Genomic DNA, 20,540 nt, shown 5'->3' on the forward strand with positions numbered 1-20,540 from the left:
ACTAATATTTTTTTTCATGTCTGGTTTTGTCTTCTAATTAGATCTTACTTATTATTCATAATAACTAGAATCTTTTCCCGTGCTTCGCACAGGGTGGTACATATTCAAATGTTTGATACTGCTGAAAAGAAATATTCTATTATATTTCTTCTTCGCCTTCTACTACAAAGAAACTTCATCTTTTAATATTTGTTTTTGGAAATATAATTTTTCTTAGGTATGAATTGGACAATAAAATATAAGATTGAAGTATCTAACGCTAACAATTTTAGTTTATTAAATATTGATTTCACTTAAAAATTTTCAATCAAACTATTTGTAACGTTATTCTTCCTGATAACGGCAATGTTTAGTTCCAAAGGAATTTGGAAGATGCCTCCACAATTATTGCGTCATTAAAATAATTAAATTTACAAAGGTAAAGAATAAATACTCCTCTAGTCCTAAATATAAGACCCTTGATGAGAATAAATAGGTTGAATGTGCTGTTTTTCCTAATAGCGTTCATGCCGCCCCTGTACCATCACATTCATCAACCAGATATTACGAGATTTTATGGATAAAGTAGAAGATAGACAGATTTGTGGATGCTATCACTCGTATTTTGGTCTAGAGTATAGATGTACTACCTTCTGTCCTAATTATAAGACCTCATTTGTAAAATATAAATAAAGTCTTATAATTAGGACCAAAGGTAGTGTTATTTGGGCTTGTCCGTGAGTATAATATTTAAGGTTAATGAGAACGAGCCCAATTTACAACATGCATTGTGCCTCCTTCAGCATTCCTACTAAGAGCCTACAGCATGTGAACACCACCACCACCATCATCATCATTATTAAAGGGAGATATATATATATATATATATATATATATATATAGCACTAACGAATTGATATTACAAGCAAAATTGAATGCGACCCCCCACTCACTAAGGAGATTTCATGTTATTAAATTATAAAGCCATTAGTAGCATGTAAAAGCATGTGTAAACACGTTACTTGTAATCTTTCCCCTTTTTCTCATATAGAGACAACTTAAAAATGATATGGGAAAGTTCCAAAAGATCAAACTTTAGGTCGTCAAGTCAACTTGTCTCTTGTGTTTTATCACACGATACCTATTCCCCATTTGCTGAGCACCACGCAAACATGCTGAAAACTACGTTTGTACTAATCTCGATGACCATAAAAATAATACATAGTCATCAACAACTTAAGTTCACACAAGCCTATGGCCAAACAAAAGCACGCAGGCCCCAAGGGTTATTCTCGCAATGGAGTGTCAAGCAAATATATATATATTTATATAAATAAAACATGAATCAAACTGGGCCAAGAAAAAGCTCAATTTCGAAGTCGTTCCCCATAAGGATCGAGGATCCAGACAGATTATATAGTCTAGAGAAAATAATACGAGTCCGCTGGATCGAAATACATAGTGGAATAGTTTCATCGTCTCAGTTACGCCGTTGAAGCCGGCCGTCGAATATTCAAGGCTTAATGCATGCATGTAGTCTCACTGGAAAATTGCAGAAAACTACAAATATCAAAAGAGGACAGCCAGGCAGTCAGTTACATATGAAGGACCACTGTTTGTGGTGATTGAACAATTCTACTTTTACTTGGACCCAGTCGAGCCTGCATGTGGATGGCTACCATAATAATTAGCCAAAGCAAGTCATGTACCATAAGGAAATAGGTGATTGTCATCTGCTAAATATCTAAAATGATGATTTTGATGGTTTCAAAAATGATACTAGACAAAATGCACACACAACTAGAGCTGGTAATACGAAGCAACTCGCGAGTTACAAGTTGACCCGTGGTAGGTTAGGATTAGGCAGTTCAGGTAAAAAAAAAAACAAAGAAAAAAAAAACTTGTGTGATGGAGGGCTAAGCTTTAGTCTAACTTGCCTCGGGGGGATTGACGGGTTGGCCAATCAACCTGCCAATTGTTGTTTGCTTTTCTTAAAAAAATTCAATTTTTTCCTTATATAATAAAAAAAATATAATGAAATTTTTGTTTTCCCTTTCAAATGCTTGATTGAAAACACCAAAAAAAATGATATAGGTTTTTTTTTTTAATGTTTTAGATAGGAAATAAAATAAAATATATAATATAATTATAATAATTAATAAAATTGAAAAAAATATCATTTAGCCCATGGATTGGTGGGTTAACTTGCAGTGGCTTGTGGGTTTGGCAATATATATTCAAAAAGCTCATTTGTTAGCACGTTGGCTTTTAGCTAACCCTAACCTGTCATTTTTTTCGCGGGTTGGTGAGTTGGACCCATATTACCAGCTCTATTTGACACAACCACATAATTTGGCACAAATAAATTCAAAATGATTAAATTTCCAAGAGTCATGTCAATTTGTTATGCTAGGAGGAGTGGAAAAGGGAAACACACCAAGAAAAGATATTCTTTTGTTTAAATAATTTTATCATTATTTTGTTGTAGTATTATTATTTAGACTTGTTCTTGATAATTAGGATCAACCCCATAATTCAAGCGCTTTGACGTTACTACGTAGAAGAGGCTGATAAGCATTCAACGTTTTTGCATTTTTTTTTTTTAAATAGTTATATCGAAGTTTCGCAGGACAAAACTATAAATAAACATTTTTTTTACCAGCAAATAAATTTAAACATTATTTGCCAGGCATATTAACGATGTTATATATAAGAATATTTTAAATTAATTTATTATTTTTTTGGGTGAAAATACTTTTGGAATTAATATCAATATATAAGCATTACATCGTAATTTTTGTCAATTAGCAATGAGCTAGTCAATTCCAAATACCGTAGCCAAAACGCTACTCCGTACTTACATAAACACACAACTCATCACACCCCACTTTGCTAAAGTACTCAAACAAGTTCTCATGCTTCTTGGCTTGAATTTGAGACCTCAAGCTTCAGGCAAGTTCATATCTACTTTACTATTAATTACTCTTTTATTTATGCATTATTGTATTGCAAAAATATGAGCTAGAGGTAGCGTCTTCATATATAGAAGTCTATACAGATCACATGGATAGGAGATCACAGTGGGTTTTATGGGTTGCCTTGATCCAACTTTTCCTGAATCTTAGCGACGCAATGCTCAGTGGAAGGAAACTCACCGCCACCTCTAGCAACACTCATTCGGGTTAGTTTCTGCAACACACTGTTCAAACCTTAATACTACTAATGACTTGTTGCCTTTATCAAAACCTATGTTTCCCTAGTTAATTAACAAGGTTTCCTTCAACACAAATTATACACAGATTTCATAAGCATTGACTGTGGAGCAAGCGACGAATACACTGACCATCAAACTGGGATTTCATACAAGACAGACAGAGGTTTTGTAGAGACAGGGTCTAATTCTATGGTGGCGCCTGATGAAAGATATAACGTATATTATCCTTATTTTGGGAGACAACTGCAAACACTAAGAAGTTTTCCTGAAGGAAGAAGGAATTGCTATACCTTGAAACCAAAACAAGGCAAAAACCAAAGTTACCTCATCCGAGCTTTCTTCTCATATGGAAATTATGATGGCAAAAATCAGACTCCCAGTTTCGACTTGTACCTCGGTGTCAATTATTGGACAAATGTTTGTCCAATAAATAAAAATTCTCATTTTGTGGAGATCGTCCATACTCCTACGACTGACACCATCCATGTTTGCCTTGTCAAGTCAGGCAAAGGAATACCTTTCATTTCTACATTGGAACTACGACCTCTCAGCAATTCTATTTATGCAACTCCCTCCCCTTCTCAATCACTTTTAGATTTTCGGGCAAGAATTGATGTTGGCTACGTCAGTAATACTACATCACTACAGATCAGGTGACTCTAATTTTTAGGGTTTGGTTGATTCTATTATCTTTTTTTATGTTCTTAAAACAATTCTGCAGGGAAGCTTATTTTTTCAGAACAAGTTTTGAAAACAAAAAATTGCAACAAAAAAAAAATTGCTTGAATCATTTCTTTAAAGAACATATATAAAGTAGCGAAATAATTGTATAAAAAAATAATGAAGTAGGGAAATAAAAGTGAAAGAATAATTTTTAATATTTACATAATTGTCCTTAGTAAAAACATAATTTTTCCCCAGCATTTTCTAATTTTGCAGAACAGAAGGTAAGGAAAAATCACAATGATGTTATGTTTTTTTTTCTTTTTGTTCAAAGGACAACTTTCAATTTGGTTTTGTTTTCCCGAAGGCGTAACCAAAATCAAAACGCGTTTTCAAACAATTTTTTTAATTTTTTATTTCCAGATCGAAAGATTATTCTGAATAAACAACAAATCAAACAAGTACATATATTCTATAATATGTTGTGTTTCCACATTTTCATTGTCTGATGAATTTTTATGTTCTGCTTTTACATGGGAGCAATACTGGTATTCAATTATGCAATAATGCGAGCATATAGGTACATGGATGACATCTATGATCGGCCGTGGCGCGTGGACAACACTTTGAACTTGACAGATTGGCATGTGTTCAATAAATCTGAGGATATTGATCCCCAAAGCACAAATGATTCTTACAGATTACCAGCAGGAGTTCTACTATCTGCAGCCAAATCATCGAATCGCTCCTCTGCTTTAAACTTTGACTGTTTTTCTGCATGGGGGAGTCCATTTGAATATTCTTTCACATACTACGTCTATTTCCATTTTGCTGAAATTGAGCAGCTTCCCCATGGGCAGAAAAGAGTAATCGATATTACTGTTAATGATGAAAAATTCCTCCCAAAGCCCATAACTCTTGAATACTTGAAGCCTCAGACCGTTTTTGCAGTTACAAATCAAAGTTGTATTCGTTTCAGCATAAGTGCAACATCAGAATCTGCTGCGCCTCCAATCCTCAATGCACTCGAGGTTTATCGATTAATATCACCTCTGACTTTACCAACAGACCAAAGAGACGGTATATGCTGATCAGTTTTCCTTGTTTGACTTGTTTCCTGCTATATCTTATATCATTTCAGTGTGTGGACGTTTTGGCTTCAACTTCTGAGAACATATTTATTATTTGTAAAAATAGTGGATGCTATCTGGGACATCAAAATCGCATACAAAATCTCTAAATTGGATTGGCAAGCTGACCCGTGTATTCCCAATTACGCATGGGAGGGACTTACGTGCAGTTCTGGCACCAGCCACTCTTACGCAAGGATCACCTCATTGTAAGTATTTCACTTCTTGAGTTAAAATCACAAGGTTTGATTCCCAAATTCATAAGGTTTGATCAGTTCCACTTCTGTCTCCAAAAGATTTGATAAATGTAAACTTGAGTAGATGGGTCAATTTAATTTGATCTTATTCTTGTCCATTTTTCCCTTTTTGATGAAAGATTTGTTAATTTATATTGCCAAGTATACTTTTAGTCGTTTTGTAAAGATTTAGTAGTCCTATCTCAATTATTCGTTTTATTTTTAAATTAATTTCAAATTAAAATTAGTAAACATACTTTATTGACTTAGTCAAATGTTGACCAAGTAAGCGTCATGTTTCCTAATTTTAAGTCCAACATGTTAGGAAGAATCTAACTCTGATCTTTGTTTCTTAACTTGGGTTACGTAGCATTTATGTGCTCTGTTCTGTGACCTATCTATCCTTAGATAGAATCTCTCGGGCATCTCTCAACCTAATAATTAATGTTCTCCCATATTTCCACCAACATTATAGCTATTAATAAGAAAGAAGCTATACTTGAGAAAATTTTATAATCACCCTATCTTAGTATGTTTTGACCACATGTTCGAATTATTCCAAGCAGAAACTTGAGCACGAGCAAGTTAACAGGACACATAGCTATTTCATTCTCACAGCTTACGGAGCTAGAGTCCCTGTAAGTATATAGTGACTTAATTAGGACAACATCTTCGGTCTAAGAATTTCACCATATCAAAATATTGTTTTCACTGTTTCAGGGATTTGTCAGATAATAACTTATCCGGAACAATACCAGAATTTCTAGCTAAATTGCCGAAGTTGAAATTCCTGTAAGTTGGTATAGGATTTGCGACTACTAATAGTCCATGTGTACCATGATAACTTGTAAATCACCTAATCAGTGATTCAACAATGACTTTCTTGCAGTAATTTGAGAGGCAACAAGCTTACTGGTTCAATTCCAAATACTTTAAAGGAGAAGTCAGATTTGGAAATGAGGTTTCTCTTTTTTAATCTACCATAGTTACTCAGCTTTAAGATCCTTTAATTTTTTTTTTTTAAATTGAACTAAAATCAGTTCATCAATATTAATTTAATATCATAGAATTGTTAGTGTTTCAATGATGGTAGGGAAAATTTTATTTCGTTTTAAGGTAACTGGACAAGATTAATAATTATTTGATCCAACATAATCATCAGTAAAATTGACAAGTCTATGATAATACTAATTGACTTATTATTTGATTATCTTTCAGTTTGGATGGTAACCCTGATCTTTGCTTGACGGATCGATGCAAAAAACACAAGTTCGCTATTCCCCTAATACCCTCTGTCTCTGCTTTGATTGTTGTAATCTTGGTTTTGCTTGGAACATGGATCTTTAGGATAAGAAGACTGAAAGGTTTGCACAAGATTATGTGAACTATCTTTCATGTTGGAATCCACTAATTCCATTTGATATGCTAAAGAAAACATCTGAATGCCAAGGTCCACATTTTTAACACTATTGATATATCTTTTTGCAGGGGATTTTACTGGGCATGAATCATCAAAATTAAGAAGTAAAGCATTTTCTTACTCCAACGTTCTTGAGATCACTAATAACTTACAGAACTTAATTGGAGAAGGAGGATTTGGAAAGGTTTATTGAGGCACTCTTAAGAATGATACTCAAGTTGCAGTAAAATTACTTTCTCAATCATCAGTCCAAGGTCATAGAGAATTTTGATCAGAGGTTAGTTCAATTTATATTCCTGTTTTATGACACAATTGTTAGAAAAATATTTTGTTCACTATTATCTGATTCGCATAGAGTTGATAAAGTTACATCTAAGTTATAGGTAGAACTCTTGATGGTTGTTCATCATAGACACTTGGTCTCTGATTGGATATTGCAAAGAAACTGGTGCGAGGGCATTAATTTATGAGTATATGGCTAATGGTGACCCCCGCCAACATTTGTCGGGTGTGAAATCTTGCTTCAAATTAAAAAGCAAGACTAGATATTTTCTATGCACAACACGGTATTAATTGATTGAGCAACATTTGAAGGTATATATAGAAGAAATCTCATTATACTATTTTATATATAGGTAACAACAGACATGCTTTGAAATGGAAGAACAGGTTCAAATTGCACTAGATGCAGCATGTGGTAAGCAAAACTATCCATACATTAACCTTTTTGAGTTACATGATTGAATTTTCAATTCGTATATATGGAAATTATAAAGTTTTGTTTTGATCTAATTCTGCCACATAATTTGTTTGGTTATACAATGAATGAAATTGCAGGATTAGAATATTTGCATGATGGTTGTAAGCCAGCAATAGTACTTAGAGACTTGAAGACTACTAACATTTTGTTAGATGAAAATATGGAAGCTAAGATTGCTGATTTTGGATTGTCTAGAGCTTTTGCAAATGATATTGATAGCCATGTCTCAACTCGTCCAGCTAGGATAGTTGGTTATCTTGATCCCGAGTAAGCACTTCATTAATAATATATATATATATATATATATATATATTCTTCAGCTAAGAGTCCCATCAAATTAGTTTTAAGGTTTGCGTGCGTTCAAGAAAATCAAGGCAATACAGAGAGAATTTGTAAAGAACATTATTTGGATTGGAAGACTAATCAAGCTCATTTTGTTTTTGATATACAAATAAATTAAACTAATTCTGTTGAAATCTTCTGTTTCCATAATTTGGATGTTAAATTTTTACAGGTTTCAAAGTTCTGGCAACCTTACAAAAGGAAGTGATATTTATAGTTTTGGAATAATTCTGCTAGAGCTAATCACTGGACAACCAGCAGCGAAAAGGCAACCAAACAATACCTTCACTTTCCTGCTTCAGTGGGTTACCCCTAAAGTTAAAAACGAGAATATCAAGTCCATTATTGACTCAAGGGTCCAAGGAAAATATAGTGTTGATTCGGCTGGGAAATTCCTACAGGTAGCCATGTCATGCACTGCACCAACTGCAAGTCAAAGGCCTGATATAAGTCAAGTAGTTTATGAACTAAGGGGATGTTTGGAATTGGAGATGAGCAAGGAAGTGACCAGCGACCAACCCACCAATTCAAGCAGTTCCATGAGTACGAGTGCTTTGCAATTTGATTCAGACTTCAGTATATTGTCTGGAAGATAGATACTTGTTTACCTTTTAAATTTTATCTTCCCAATGTGATGGAATATGCCAAACACTACCGCAAAACGGATTGAATAAATTGTTTTCTGCATTTAGGCGTCTTATGTGTTGAAAAATATAGGTCTTAATTGGTTGCATGGATATGCACGTAGATGGAATGTATATAAATGTATTTGGTGAGATCGAAAACTTGTGCCATTAATTTGAGTACCCAATAAAGGGGAGAGTGTGTGTTTGTGTAAATATAGACTGCTGAATAAGGAAAATAAGTAAATAGTAGGAAGAAAAGCATCATAAGGTTATTCTAATTTAGTCTTTTCAACCTACTTTTAGTCCCTTGAGAACGGTACCTCGAACATTGTCACATTCAGTCTTTTTCAATTTATATCAAATTTTCTTTGTTAATCTCTTATTTTCCCTGCTCTCTCCTATGTAAAAGGTATATTTGAGGGGGGAAAGTTAGTCTCTCTGTTCTTTAATAAAAATCAATTAGTTGAATCACGTTGGTAAAAGAGTTGGTTAAAATTAGCTAGATGAGTTAGTAGTGTAATTTTATTATTTTGATTTGATAATTGAATTAACTTCTTAACTATTTTTTTGAAAGACAATTCTGCAGTGATTAATCTTATTAAGTCAAACATATCAGTAAAAAAAAATTAAAAATCTGATAAGAAACCAACAGTCGACTCGAATCAAGTTTTTAGACTCGAAAGATGAGACTTAATAATTAAATTATAAATAAACTTATCTAGCATATGGGCCTGCTGTTGATTCAATACCCAGTGAGTTCAGAGAGCCCATATCCAATGAATTGTTGGGATTTCTTCTGCTGCTCTCTGTCTCTGATCTTTCACGAGTATGGGTCTGTTGTTGATTCAAGTTTAAACAGATCTTCAGCTCACTTAATACTTCACTAATGTCAGGCCTTTGGATCGCTTTAGGTGGAACGCAGCCCATAGCAGTCTCTATAAATTTCCAAGCTGAACTTGTATTATATTCTCCTCGTAACCTTGGATCAACTATAGATTTAATATCTCCATTCTTAAGTTTACGATTAACCCAATGAAGCAAGTGACCCTTGTTTTCAAGTGATGCCTCTTCTTTTATAGGACGTTGCCCTGTGATCAGCTCCAGCAAAATTACCCCAAAACTGTAGACATCACTCTTTTTGTTCAACTTTCCAGTTCTTTGAAATCTACAGATAAAATAAGGGGTCAAAAGTTCAATCCTTGTTATCTCATGCTTAACCATTATATGAAATTTACTTAGAGGATTGGTGACTAGATTTTATCTGCAATTGACTATCATGATATTAAATTGAATGAAACTTTGAAACTATGCTACTTACTCGGGATCAAGATAGCCAAATGTGCCTGCTGGTATGGTTGATATATGAGCGTCATTTTCATTTATGAAAGGTCTACAGAGTCCAAAATCAGAAATCTTGCCTTGCATCTTTTTATTCAACAAAATATTGGAAGTCTTCAAGTCTCTATGAACTACTGGTGGCCTAATACCGTTATGCAGATAGTCCAATCCTGATTTCCATTAAGCACCACACACACCTTTATGTGATTAGAGATGATTGATGAGAAGACAGGGAAAATATAGAAGCCATGAAGAAGAGTGAGGATTCACATACCAAGTGCAACATCCACAGCAATTTGAAGTCTTTCTGACCACTTCAAGACATTTGGATTTCTACCTGCTGAGTTCAGAAAACAAAGCATACATTACTATCAAACCAAGTCTTCAGGGAAAGCTTCCATCTCTTACAATATCACACTTCCAAACCAGAACATTTTTCTTGAGTTCATTCAAAATAAAGAAAGAAAGCATCTTTATCAACATAAATAATTTTCAAGCCACGTAATCTGATGCATTTCTCTTATCAAGAAAGCCCAAACAAAGGTTTTTTGTCTTTTAATCACTAAATAACTAACCTGACAATAGCCCTTGCAGATTCCCCTGGTCCATATATTCATAGATCAATGCTTTCACGTCACCTTCGTCACAATACCCCACAAAAGAAACCAGGTTTTTATGGTGAACGATAGTCAACAAATTTACCTGCAGTTGGAAGTTAACTTTATGGATTTAGGGAAAACGTTGAAAATTCTCAAGCGTTTGCCCGATAGACAAAAATACGAAGGAAAGGGAAAATCTGATAGAATGAACTCTTTTTAAGGTTTGTGATCGTCACGTCAAACCTCCGAGTGAAACTCCCTATCCCCTTGCCTTGATGTCTGAGAAAGTAGCTTGACAGCAACATCTCTACCATCTTGCATAGTACCAAGGTAAACTTCTCCAAATCCTCCTTTTCCAATTTTAGTTTTGAAGTTATTGGTAATTCTATTAACATCCCTTAAAGAAAATACGTATTTGTCTGATTTCTCTTGCCAATCTTTCTTAGATACTGCAAACATCACAGCGGCAATGTAAGTAATTATGGTCATACCATTCACGATATTTCTCCAAATATATATATATATATATTTGAGCTTTCAAAATGGAAATGTCGATCCTTAATCTTGTCTCTTTCTTTTCCTCAGTGAACTCTTAAGAAATTGAAACTGTAATGACTACATCCCAGCACAAACAGGACATTAAGTTGTAAGGCCAAGTTTAAAAAAATGCAGTTCTTTGGTAAATTATATTTCTTTTGATATTGAATTCAATCATGTTAAATGAATGGACTACAAGCTCACAGAGAAATGATTGAAACAAAATAATGGTTACAGCAGGCACTGTGAAAGATTGAAAAAGAAGGAAAATATATACCTCCGTTTTTCTTTTTGATTCTCCGGATCATCAGGAAAGTAAGGACAATCATTACTAGAACTGCCACGGATGCTGCAATAGATGCAATTAATGGAACAAGATTCTTCTTTGTCTTGCATGATCTGGCCAGACAAAGACCTGGATTTCTTTCCAATCTAGCCAAGAAAAGGGGGAAAAAAATTTAAAGTGTCAAACGTCATCGCCTAATTAGGTTAGTGATTGGGACATCAGAAACCGCAATTTGGCATCGATATCCCATAATGGAAACTACAGTGGCCAAGACAGCTAATTCCAGGAAGAAACTGTTTGATTGTATTAGAATTACTTAAAAGAAAATAAACAAACCTTAATGACAAAGTGGTATTTGACTTAAGCAACAGTGATTTGGGGATTGAACCTGTGAGCTGATTCCCTGTCAAATTACTGCACAGACTTGTGATGCACATGCAGGAAGGAAATGGTTAAGGAAGTTACTGTGGGAATGGTAAAAGATGTTAACTTACAGGAATTTCAAATTTGATAGCTGTGCAAGAAATTCTGGTACTTCTCCAGTCAGTTTGTTGTATGATAAGTCCCTACATGAGATTTGTTATTTAGATGAAGGCCTGTCAGATGAACCATGAAGGCATGCGTCAAAAAAAGCACTAGAACTTACAAGGACTGTAGTTCAGAGAATCTTGAAAAGGAAACATCTATCGGCCCTGTTAGTCCCCTTGAGCTCAAGTTCCTGTCAGAATTCTAGAAGGAATGATCTTCTTGCCATTATAAACATAACTAGTCTGGTATGTATCAAGAAGCAAGAGCTGAAAATGTATTGCTATAGGAGATGGGACACAGAGATCAAGAAAATTATTAAGAAAAATATAAGCATCTCAAAGATGGGTTCCATTGAAAAATTCATCCGGCATATTCATAACTAGTTTGGTACATATATCTTTTATAAACCAGATCTATTTAAGAAATGTCCCTCCAATACTGTAGTCATTAAGATTGTGGGTCTAATTAATTAAAAGCAAAGTGATATATCATCTTTTGCTAAAAATGGTATAATTATTTCATCATATGTCATTGTATATCTAGTCATAACTTTTGGAAGCCAGTACTTTCTTTTAGAGTTTCAATGGTTATGCATCTCTTTCAATCTTAGATGCTTCAAAGAAGAGAGGAGCAGTACTCACAGTGAAATAATCCTTGGAGTGCCATCAGAGCTGCAAGTAAGCTCTTCCCAAGCAAAGTGGTTTGGAATGCATGGGTCCCCTTGCCAATTTATGATGGGGATACCATAAATATGTTTGATTTTCAGAATAGTATCAGCTGTTGTTTTCATCATTAACAACAATTTCATTACTTTCAGCAAATTTAAGCAATATGAAAGAAGAGTGCCAATGAAGGAACGACAAAAAGAATTATGTAGCTGGGTTTATGTGAATTCAGATAGAGTCAAAATTAGTTAACCATGACCCATACAACTATTGTTGAGCCTAGTAACCATCCATTTTCATCCCTGTACAAAAGGAGGCTTGTGCTATATATATGCAGAAAAGTGACATCATTGTCCATTCAGATATACGTAAATGCAGTGAATCAGGCAATAAAAGAAAATAAATTACCATCCTCTTGATAAGTTGCTGAATTAGTCAGGCTTAGTACTCTATAAACCTCAAAGGCATTGATCATGGCTGGCAAATCAGATTCTGGGGTGGCTTTGATCGAAATACGAAGATGGTCTGCTTGTGTGATATTCTGAACAATTGTGACGAGCTTCAGATGTTGTGTAGTAAAGGGATCTGTGAGGATGCTTTTATCATTGAAAGTAACATCCACGATCCTTTTCTGAGTTGTTACACGCTGATCAAATTCAAAGAAGTAAAGGTTGATATAATACACGTGTGAACTATCAGTATGGTTATTGAAGTAGATTTCCAAGGAAGAGTTGAGACTCAGAGACTGTATTGCAGTCTTCAATACTTGTGATGGCAGCTTGTTAGTATTTTCTATTCCATAAGAATCAATAGTTGCTGATGTGGATATTTTCTTTGAATTGCCGACTATTCTGTTAAACCACACACGATCATACACATCATCTTCAAACCTGAATGTGCGGAACAGTGTCAGAAGCAAAAATTTAAACTTTTTCACAACCTTCCTACCACCCTCACCAGTTCACTTATAATTTTTGTTTTTTAAACAGATGAAAAGGTACCTGACGAACAAGGTATCTTCAGACATGCTAAAGGTTGACCGAGTCAAGATATCCAGCGGAAACGAACTGGAGGTTCGATAAGTAGAATCAGTAAGAAGCCAGAGTTCCAAGGACGAAATGAAAGGAACCCCTTTTCCAATGTTCACAAGACACACACTTATGGTATCTGACAAAGCAAAATGAGTGACTTCAATGGGAAAATACATGTAGAGATCCCCAAACTCAATAGTGTTCCAATGATTCACGCCAAGATACACATCAAAAGAAGGTGGCGTGTGCTTCAAGTCGTAGTTTCTGTAAGCAAAGAAAGCTCTAACTAGATACTTGTTGTTTTTACCCTGTTTGGGAGTGAGGGTATAGCAGTTCCTAACTCCGTCCGGGAGCTTCTCAATGTGTTGAGCTGCTTCGACATTTGGGGTTGATCGAAGCTGTAACCTGAGGGTAATTTGTGATTCTTGCCTGTTTCTACAAAGCCTGAATCTGTTTGGTACCAATATTGCTGTCACTGTCAGTGTAGGCCTCCTCTGCCCCACAATCTATGTTTATGTAACCTATAAATGTTCAAGTTCAACAGAATGACCAAAACCATTAATGCGATACCAAGATTATTACAGAAAGAAGCTAAAGTAACCAGACTGAGTTATATGATCCTGGGGACTAGATTCAGTTCATTGTGGAAAATGTGAGTATACCATAAGAAAAATGGTGAAAAGTAAAATTTTTTTTTTTTTTTTTTACTACCTGTATCAGTAGAGGCTAACAAGCTTGGGAGTTGAAGAGGAATGAAGAAAGCAAGGAAAAGAAGCATCCATTCAGATGCAATGTTCATGTTTGACACTGCCAGTTTCGATCACCTAGACGCACATATAAATGGTATAATAGAACGGGCTCAAAGAAGAAGGAAGCTCTTTGGGGGTGAAGTCCCCATAATTTAGATTGACTTGACTCAATAAGTAGTGGTACCTCTGACCTCCTCAAATTCTCAGCTTGACAACTCACGCATCCATAGGACAAAAGAGTAAAAGTCACTCTATAATATAAAATCCTAATAATATAATGCCATTTATGTACAAAACTCACTCTACAACATTGATTATTGGAATAATTCATATTTTATTGAATCCGCTCCAGACAGTTACGAGTATTATGTAAGAAAAACTTTTAGTTTGTTAATCATCTCAGAGTATCTCCTATTATCATTATGTTTGTAGATTTTGATTAGATTAAAGTTGTATATTCATATCTTTATTTCTTCTCAGTTGTATTTAATCCATCAAAATATAAGAAATTCTTTTCTCGCTCTCTTCTTCTAACTTTCTCTCTTGTTCTATTTCGCTTTATTATTTCACAGCCAACAAAAATGATTTTTCCCCCTATAAAAATTGCCCCCTTCTTTTCATCACTCATCTTTCAGACTTTCACACACATTTATGATGCTTACCAACAAGTCATCCGCAAATAATTTCTCATTGAGAATCTCAAATCTCAAGTAGTGCTGTTGAAAGACTAATTATTTGGTGCTAATCGACATTTGCTTGCATGTTTAATTGTAATTATAATTGAGTAAAATGTCAACTCATATGAGGTTAGTAGGTGGGCAGGGAATAATAGTAATATAATTACATGTTGGTGTTTAAAATGTTAGAATATATAGGAAGGTGAGAAAGGTCGATTAAAAAAAATTGTTTCAAATAAATTAATTGAATTCTGGGCACAATTAGTTGCCAACTCAGAATTAAGTTGGCATCAATTTAATTTGGTGTTATTAAAGCATTGGTAAGGCGCTCGATCAAGTTGAATTTTTTTTTTTTAAAATCCTGTATTAATATTGCTAAGCAATACGTCCAAAACCTGCCTCCTCGCCTGGGCAAAAAATTAAGAGAAATATCTCACTCTTTGTTCGTAATCAACTTCGTATGTTCAATAATATCTTCAGAAGTCTCTATTGATCATCGCCTTCCCTAAACAAAATTGATTTAGCATTTTGAACTTCATGTGGTTTGAAAGAAAATTAAGCGCAGGGGATTAGTCTACCATGAAGCCAAAAATGCCATTACATACTGAGAACCAACAAAAAACAAACTGTCTATTGTCCACTGTACAACACACTCAAGACTTCATAATTGGAAATTCTAAACAAGCTTATCTAGCATGTGGGCCTAATGATGAATCAATCTGAAAAGGATTCAAAGAACTTGTTTCCAGTGAATTATTCCTGGACCTTCTCATGCTGCTCTCTGATCTTTCATGGCTTATTTCTGAAGCCAAACAGTCCTTTAGCTCAGTCAACACTTCACTTATGTCAGGCCTTTGGATTGCAGTAGGTTGGGCGCAGGACATGGCAATTTCTACAAGTTTCCATGCTGAACTTCTATTGTACTGTCCTTCTAACCTTGGATCAACTATGGAGTCAATATCTCCATTAAGTTTAGGATTAACCCAATCAAGTAATTGTATCTTGATTCCAAGTGATTCTGGTTTCATTGCAGGCTGTCCAGTGATTAGCTCAAGCAGAATTATCCCAAAGCTGTAAACATCACTCTTTCTATTCAAATTTCCAGAGCTTCGAAATCTACATATGAAATAAGAGTCAATAGTGATCTTTATTTTCTTCATTTCATATGAAATTTACCAAGAGGATAGGCGAATCTATGCTTTGAGCTCCTATCTTTAGCACTAGGTAAATGGTTGAAAGCACTGGGATTCTAACTAAAGTCTCAAAACTTTGTTTCTATATATGTGTGTGGGGTGGGGTGTCATGCTGCTGCAGTTTATTAAGCCACAAAATGATGAGACTCCTGCAGAGATTTCATGTATAAAACAAGATATTTGGTAAAAATTTGTAATCTACAATGCTTACTCGGATCAAGATAACCCAATGTGCCAGCTGGTCTAGTTGATATATGACTATCATGTTCATTTTCAAAAGATCTACACAGTCCGAAGTCAGAAATTTTACTTGCATGTTCTCATCCAACAAAATATTGGAGGTCTTCAAGTCCCTGTGAACTATGGGAGGCTTGATACCATAATGCAAATACTCCAATCCTGCATTTCCATCAAGACACCCCATACACCTTTAGTATGTTAGTATAGAGATGATTAGTGAGAAGACTAGGAAAATAGAAGCCATTAACAGAAAGTACATGTGAGGTTTCGCATACCAAATGCAACATCCAGGGCAATTTGAAGTCTATCAAACCACTTCAAAACAGTTGGATTTTCATCTGCAGAGTGCAGAAAACAAAGTATATGTAAATCAAACCACGTCTTCAACAAAAACTTACATCCCTTATTGTATATTATCTCCAGTCCTTAATATAAGAGCTGGATAACTAATTTAGGAATATTAAGAAAATTAGTTAAGTTGGTTATTTGTCACAAATGTGTGTTGATCTCCCTAAACTATCCTCTTTCAATCATTTCCATTACATGATTAGAATTGTCCCTTGGTGGGAGCTCCTTGCAATCAATAGGGATATTTCGACAAAAGATGAGAGGTAAAATATATTGAAATCTTATATTTAGGATCAAATTTAACTTCCCAACTAGCTCTTATATTAAGGATTGGAGGTAGTAATTTATTTCTCTTCCAAACCAAATACTTTTCTTAAATCCTTTTCAAAGAAAAAAAAAGGAAATCAGGCATCTACATTGGCATAAAAAATAATCTTCAACAGGTAACATCAAGAATTTCTCTTCAACATAGCAAAGTAGAAAGCTTATACGAAGTTCTTGTCTTTTGGTGACAACATAAACTAACCTGACAACAGCTGTTGCAGATTCCCCTTTGCCATATATTCATAAATCAATGCTTTCACATCACCTTCTTCACAGTACCCCATAAAAGAAACCAAGTTTTTATGATGAACGAAAGTCAACAAATCTACCTGCCGTTTGAAGTTTAACATCATGAATTTAAGGAAGATGCTGAAAATTCTGAAGTCTTTGTTTTCTAAACAAAACTATGGGGACAAAGAAAAAGTGATAAACGAAAATTGCCTCAGGCATATGATTGTGGCATCAAACCTCTGAGTGAAACTCCCTGTATCCTTGCCTTGATGTCTGAGAAAGTAACTTCACTGCAACTTCTTTACCATCTTGCACTGTGCCAAGGTAAACTTCTCCAAACCCACCTTTCCCAATAACAGTTTTGAAGTTACTGGTAATTCTAGTAACCTCTCTCAGAGAAAATACTTGTTTCTTTGAATTCTCCCGCCCTTCTTTCTTAAATGCTATAAACATCACATTCACAGAAGCAATGTAAATAACCATAACCACACAGTTCACAATATTTCTTTCAAAAAAAAAAAAAACGGATACGTAGATTCTTAAGTCTTGTCTCTTTCTTTTCCCTTATAAAATCCGGAAAAGCTGATAGACAATTGGAACTGTAATGACTATATCCCAGCATAGATGGAACATTAATTTGTGAAACAAGTTCAAAGGCTACAATGAGAAGAGAAAGAAAACTCTGTTCTATGATAAATAGGATTTCTTTTGATATTGAATCAAGCTTGTTTAATGAAGGTGGACTATAAGGAATACCAGTTCATAAAACCATGATATAAAAAAAATTATTGCCTCAAACACTGCCAAAGATATAAGAAGCAGGAAATTACCTCCTTGCTTCTTCCTTTTGATTCTCATGTTCATCAGATAAATAAGGACGGTCATTATTAAAACCGCTATGGATGCTGCTATACATGCAATGAGGAGGGTAGCATGCTTCTTTGTTCCACATGATTCAGCCAGACAAAGGCCCGGATTTCCTTCCAAACTAGCCCAAAATAAAAACACAGCTTAATATGCAAGAGTGTCAAATACCATTAAGTAATTAGACTAATAATTTAAACCTCAGAAACCATAATTTGGCATTGGTATCAAATAATGGAGCTACATCACGGCAAGACTACTCATGTTTATAAGATCAAACGACAAGTCAAATGTAGGAAAAGAAACGCCAAAATTTGGACAAGAAACTTCTTGGTTATAGTAGATTTACTTAAAGAAGAGAAAGAAACCTCAAAGACAAAGAGGCTTCGGACTTCAGCCTTAGTGGCTTGGGGATTGAACCTGTGAGCTGATTCCCTGTTAAATTACTGTAGAGACTTTATGATAAATATGGTGGAAGGACATGGCTGAGGAAATTACGATGGGAATGCTAAATGATCTTAACTTACAGGACTTTCAAATCTGGTAACTGTGCAAAATATTCAGGCACTTCTCCTGTCAGGTTGTTATATGATAAATCCCTGCATAAAAGTTATCATTTAGATAAGCAGAGTGAAAACTTTGCAAGTTGATAGCCTCTGAAGCCTCGTGGATATAAAGAAAAATGAGGATTTACAAGGTATGTGTCAAAAGACACTAAAACTTACAAGGACCTCAGTTTAATGAATTTTGAAAATGAATCATCTATCCTCCCTGTTTGTCCCCTTGAACTCAAGTTCCTGCTTGAATTGCAGAATGAATCATTTTCTTGCGATTATTAAACATACGAATAAGAGAAAAGCAGAAGCTGAAATGTATTGCAACACGAGATATTGTATATTGTTCAAAAATGATGGACAGATCTAGAAAATTATTAATAAAAATATAAGCATATCAAAGATGAGTTCTACTGGAAATTCATCCAGCTTGTACACATGCCAATTCATAATTGGTTTGGTAGATATATCTAAGAACTTTTCCCGCAATACCATGGTCATTAAGATTGAGGATCTAATTAACAACAAAATGATACCATCATCATCATCAATAACAATAATTAGACTTATTCTAATGTGTAGGATTAGTTATAAGAATAGAACAAGGACATACGATTTTTATCAATGACCAGTTCTTCAAATACATCTCATGACAGGAATCAAAGTGATATATTATCATTAGCAGACAAAAAAAAATTTATTTTATCTTATATTATTGCTTATCTAGTTATAACTTTTAGAAGCCAGTACTGTAGATTAATATCTTCAACAGTTAAGCATCTCTTTTCAAACTTGCGTGATTCAGAAGAAAACAAGAGCAGTACTCACAGTGAAGTGACCCTTGGATTGGCATCAGATGTGCAAGCGACCCCTTCCCAAGCAAGACTAGCTGGAATGCATGGATCTCCTTGCCAATTTATGATGTTATAAATACTTTTGATTCCCTGAATTGCATCAACTTTGTTGGCCAAAAAAAAAAAATTGCATCAACTGTTTTTTTTAGCATTAATAACTATTTCAGTAGTTCAGTAAGTTTAAGCTTGATGAATGAAGAGTGCCAAAAAAGAAAGGACAAAAAAGCTGATAGGACCCTCTTCTAAACAAACTTACACAACAACAAAAATCAGAAATAAACAACAAAGAGTGGGGAAACTTGAGATTGATAATGGTTTTACTGAATAACAAGGGAATAGATGACTCTCACACACTGATACATTAGCTACAATGAAAGTGATGATTACAAACTAACAAGGAAAAAACAAGATACACAGAACAAGATACAACACAATGAACCAATAGACTTGCCAAACTTTCGAGAGGTTGGCTCTCTCCACCCAAGGGCCAAGATCACAGTTCAAATTCTTCACACCCTTTTACTGCTCAGCCGAAGATAAGATTTATAGACCCCAAAAAGTAACTTTCACAACCCCCAACTCATGGACTTTGACTATAGCAATCCTATAGCTGCCCTACTCTTTACTTCTTTCTTCAGATAGCAAGTCAAACTTCTACCCAACAAAAAGTATTTTTCCCTTTCCATGCATTTTTCCCTAAACTTTCAAAAGTGATCCTAACAAGAGCACTAAGCGCTAAAGAATTTAAGCGCGGGTAGCAAAACAAGAATTTGGGTTTATGTAAATTTACCTAGAGTCAAAATTGATTGAGTCAGCCATGACCAAATCAACTATTATTAAGCCAACTATTTTTAACATAACACGAACCTATTGCTATTCCTACAGTTATTTTATACAAAAACCAACAGTGAATTCTATACGTATATATGCAGAAAGAGATATCAGCATCTTTCTGGTACAAGTAATCAAATGCAATAAATCATCCGGAAAAGAGGGGTGTTACCATCTTCTTGATAAGTTTCTGAATTAAGTTGTTTTAGTCCTCTATAAATCTCAAAGCATTGATCATGGCTGGTAAATCAGATTCTGGGGTGGGATTGATGGAAATACGAAGCTGGTTTGCTTGCGTGATATTCCCAACAATTGTGAGTA

General features: G+C 34.6%; 4 protein-coding genes across 5 annotated transcripts in view; 2 read left to right on the forward strand and 2 right to left on the reverse strand.

The window, feature by feature from the left end:
* Positions 1 to 6,880, forward strand: part of LOC114715521 (putative leucine-rich repeat receptor-like serine/threonine-protein kinase At2g19230) — a 32,719-nt gene extending 25,839 nt beyond the window's left edge. Inside the window, exons 1-8 of one of the 2 annotated variants that reach the window (XM_028900389.1) lie at positions 4,583 to 4,722; positions 4,836 to 4,936; positions 5,054 to 5,195; positions 5,789 to 5,860; positions 5,943 to 6,014; positions 6,112 to 6,183; positions 6,441 to 6,586; positions 6,711 to 6,880. In XM_028900389.1, the coding sequence (XP_028756222.1) occupies positions 4,709 to 4,722; positions 4,836 to 4,936; positions 5,054 to 5,195; positions 5,789 to 5,860; positions 5,943 to 6,014; positions 6,112 to 6,183; positions 6,441 to 6,586; positions 6,711 to 6,835 (744 nt within the window). In that variant the 5' untranslated portion in view covers positions 4,583 to 4,708 and the 3' untranslated portion in view covers positions 6,836 to 6,880. Of the gene's footprint in view, positions 1 to 4,370; positions 4,937 to 5,053; positions 5,196 to 5,788; positions 5,861 to 5,942; positions 6,015 to 6,111; positions 6,184 to 6,440; positions 6,587 to 6,710 lie in introns of those variants that run through there. The other variant, XM_028900388.1, reaches the window with a different exon arrangement.
* LOC114715523 (probable LRR receptor-like serine/threonine-protein kinase At4g29180) lies at positions 2,862 to 3,957 on the forward strand. Its single transcript, XM_028900392.1, has 3 exons — positions 2,862 to 2,931; positions 3,038 to 3,160; positions 3,279 to 3,957. The coding sequence occupies exons 1-3, from the start codon at positions 2,895 to 2,897 to the stop codon at positions 3,848 to 3,850; spliced, it is 732 nt and encodes a 243-aa protein (XP_028756225.1). The 5' UTR covers positions 2,862 to 2,894; the 3' UTR covers positions 3,851 to 3,957.
* A 2,204-nt stretch (positions 6,881 to 9,084) lies between the features above and the next one.
* On the reverse strand, positions 9,085 to 14,153 carry LOC114715517 (probable LRR receptor-like serine/threonine-protein kinase At1g05700). Its single transcript, XM_028900382.1, has 13 exons — positions 14,066 to 14,153; positions 13,816 to 13,875; positions 13,325 to 13,724; positions 12,732 to 13,213; positions 12,300 to 12,435; positions 11,777 to 11,848; positions 11,625 to 11,696; positions 11,122 to 11,276; positions 10,551 to 10,756; positions 10,284 to 10,410; positions 9,983 to 10,045; positions 9,689 to 9,878; positions 9,085 to 9,535 (listed from the first exon to the last, which is right to left on the reverse strand). Exons 1-13 carry the CDS (start codon positions 14,151 to 14,153, stop codon positions 9,085 to 9,087), a joined length of 2,502 nt encoding a protein of 833 aa, XP_028756215.1.
* Positions 14,154 to 15,466: 1,313 nt separating this feature from the next.
* LOC114715518 (putative leucine-rich repeat receptor-like serine/threonine-protein kinase At2g04300) lies at positions 15,467 to 18,763 on the reverse strand. The gene is made up of 9 exons (XM_028900383.1): positions 18,706 to 18,763; positions 18,508 to 18,579; positions 18,349 to 18,426; positions 17,947 to 18,104; positions 17,354 to 17,559; positions 17,088 to 17,214; positions 16,489 to 16,551; positions 16,284 to 16,372; positions 15,467 to 15,814 (listed from the first exon to the last, which is right to left on the reverse strand). The coding sequence occupies exons 4-9, from the start codon at positions 17,999 to 18,001 to the stop codon at positions 15,467 to 15,469; spliced, it is 888 nt and encodes a 295-aa protein (XP_028756216.1). The 5' UTR covers positions 18,002 to 18,104; positions 18,349 to 18,426; positions 18,508 to 18,579; positions 18,706 to 18,763.
* Positions 18,764 to 20,540: the final 1,777 nt, after the last annotated feature.

This window comes from Neltuma alba, unplaced genomic scaffold, assembly GCF_004799145.2.
Source record: "Neltuma alba isolate B1F8T4 unplaced genomic scaffold, ASM479914v2 tig00011595_pilon, whole genome shotgun sequence".
NCBI classification, from domain to species: domain Eukaryota; kingdom Viridiplantae; phylum Streptophyta; class Magnoliopsida; order Fabales; family Fabaceae; genus Neltuma; species Neltuma alba.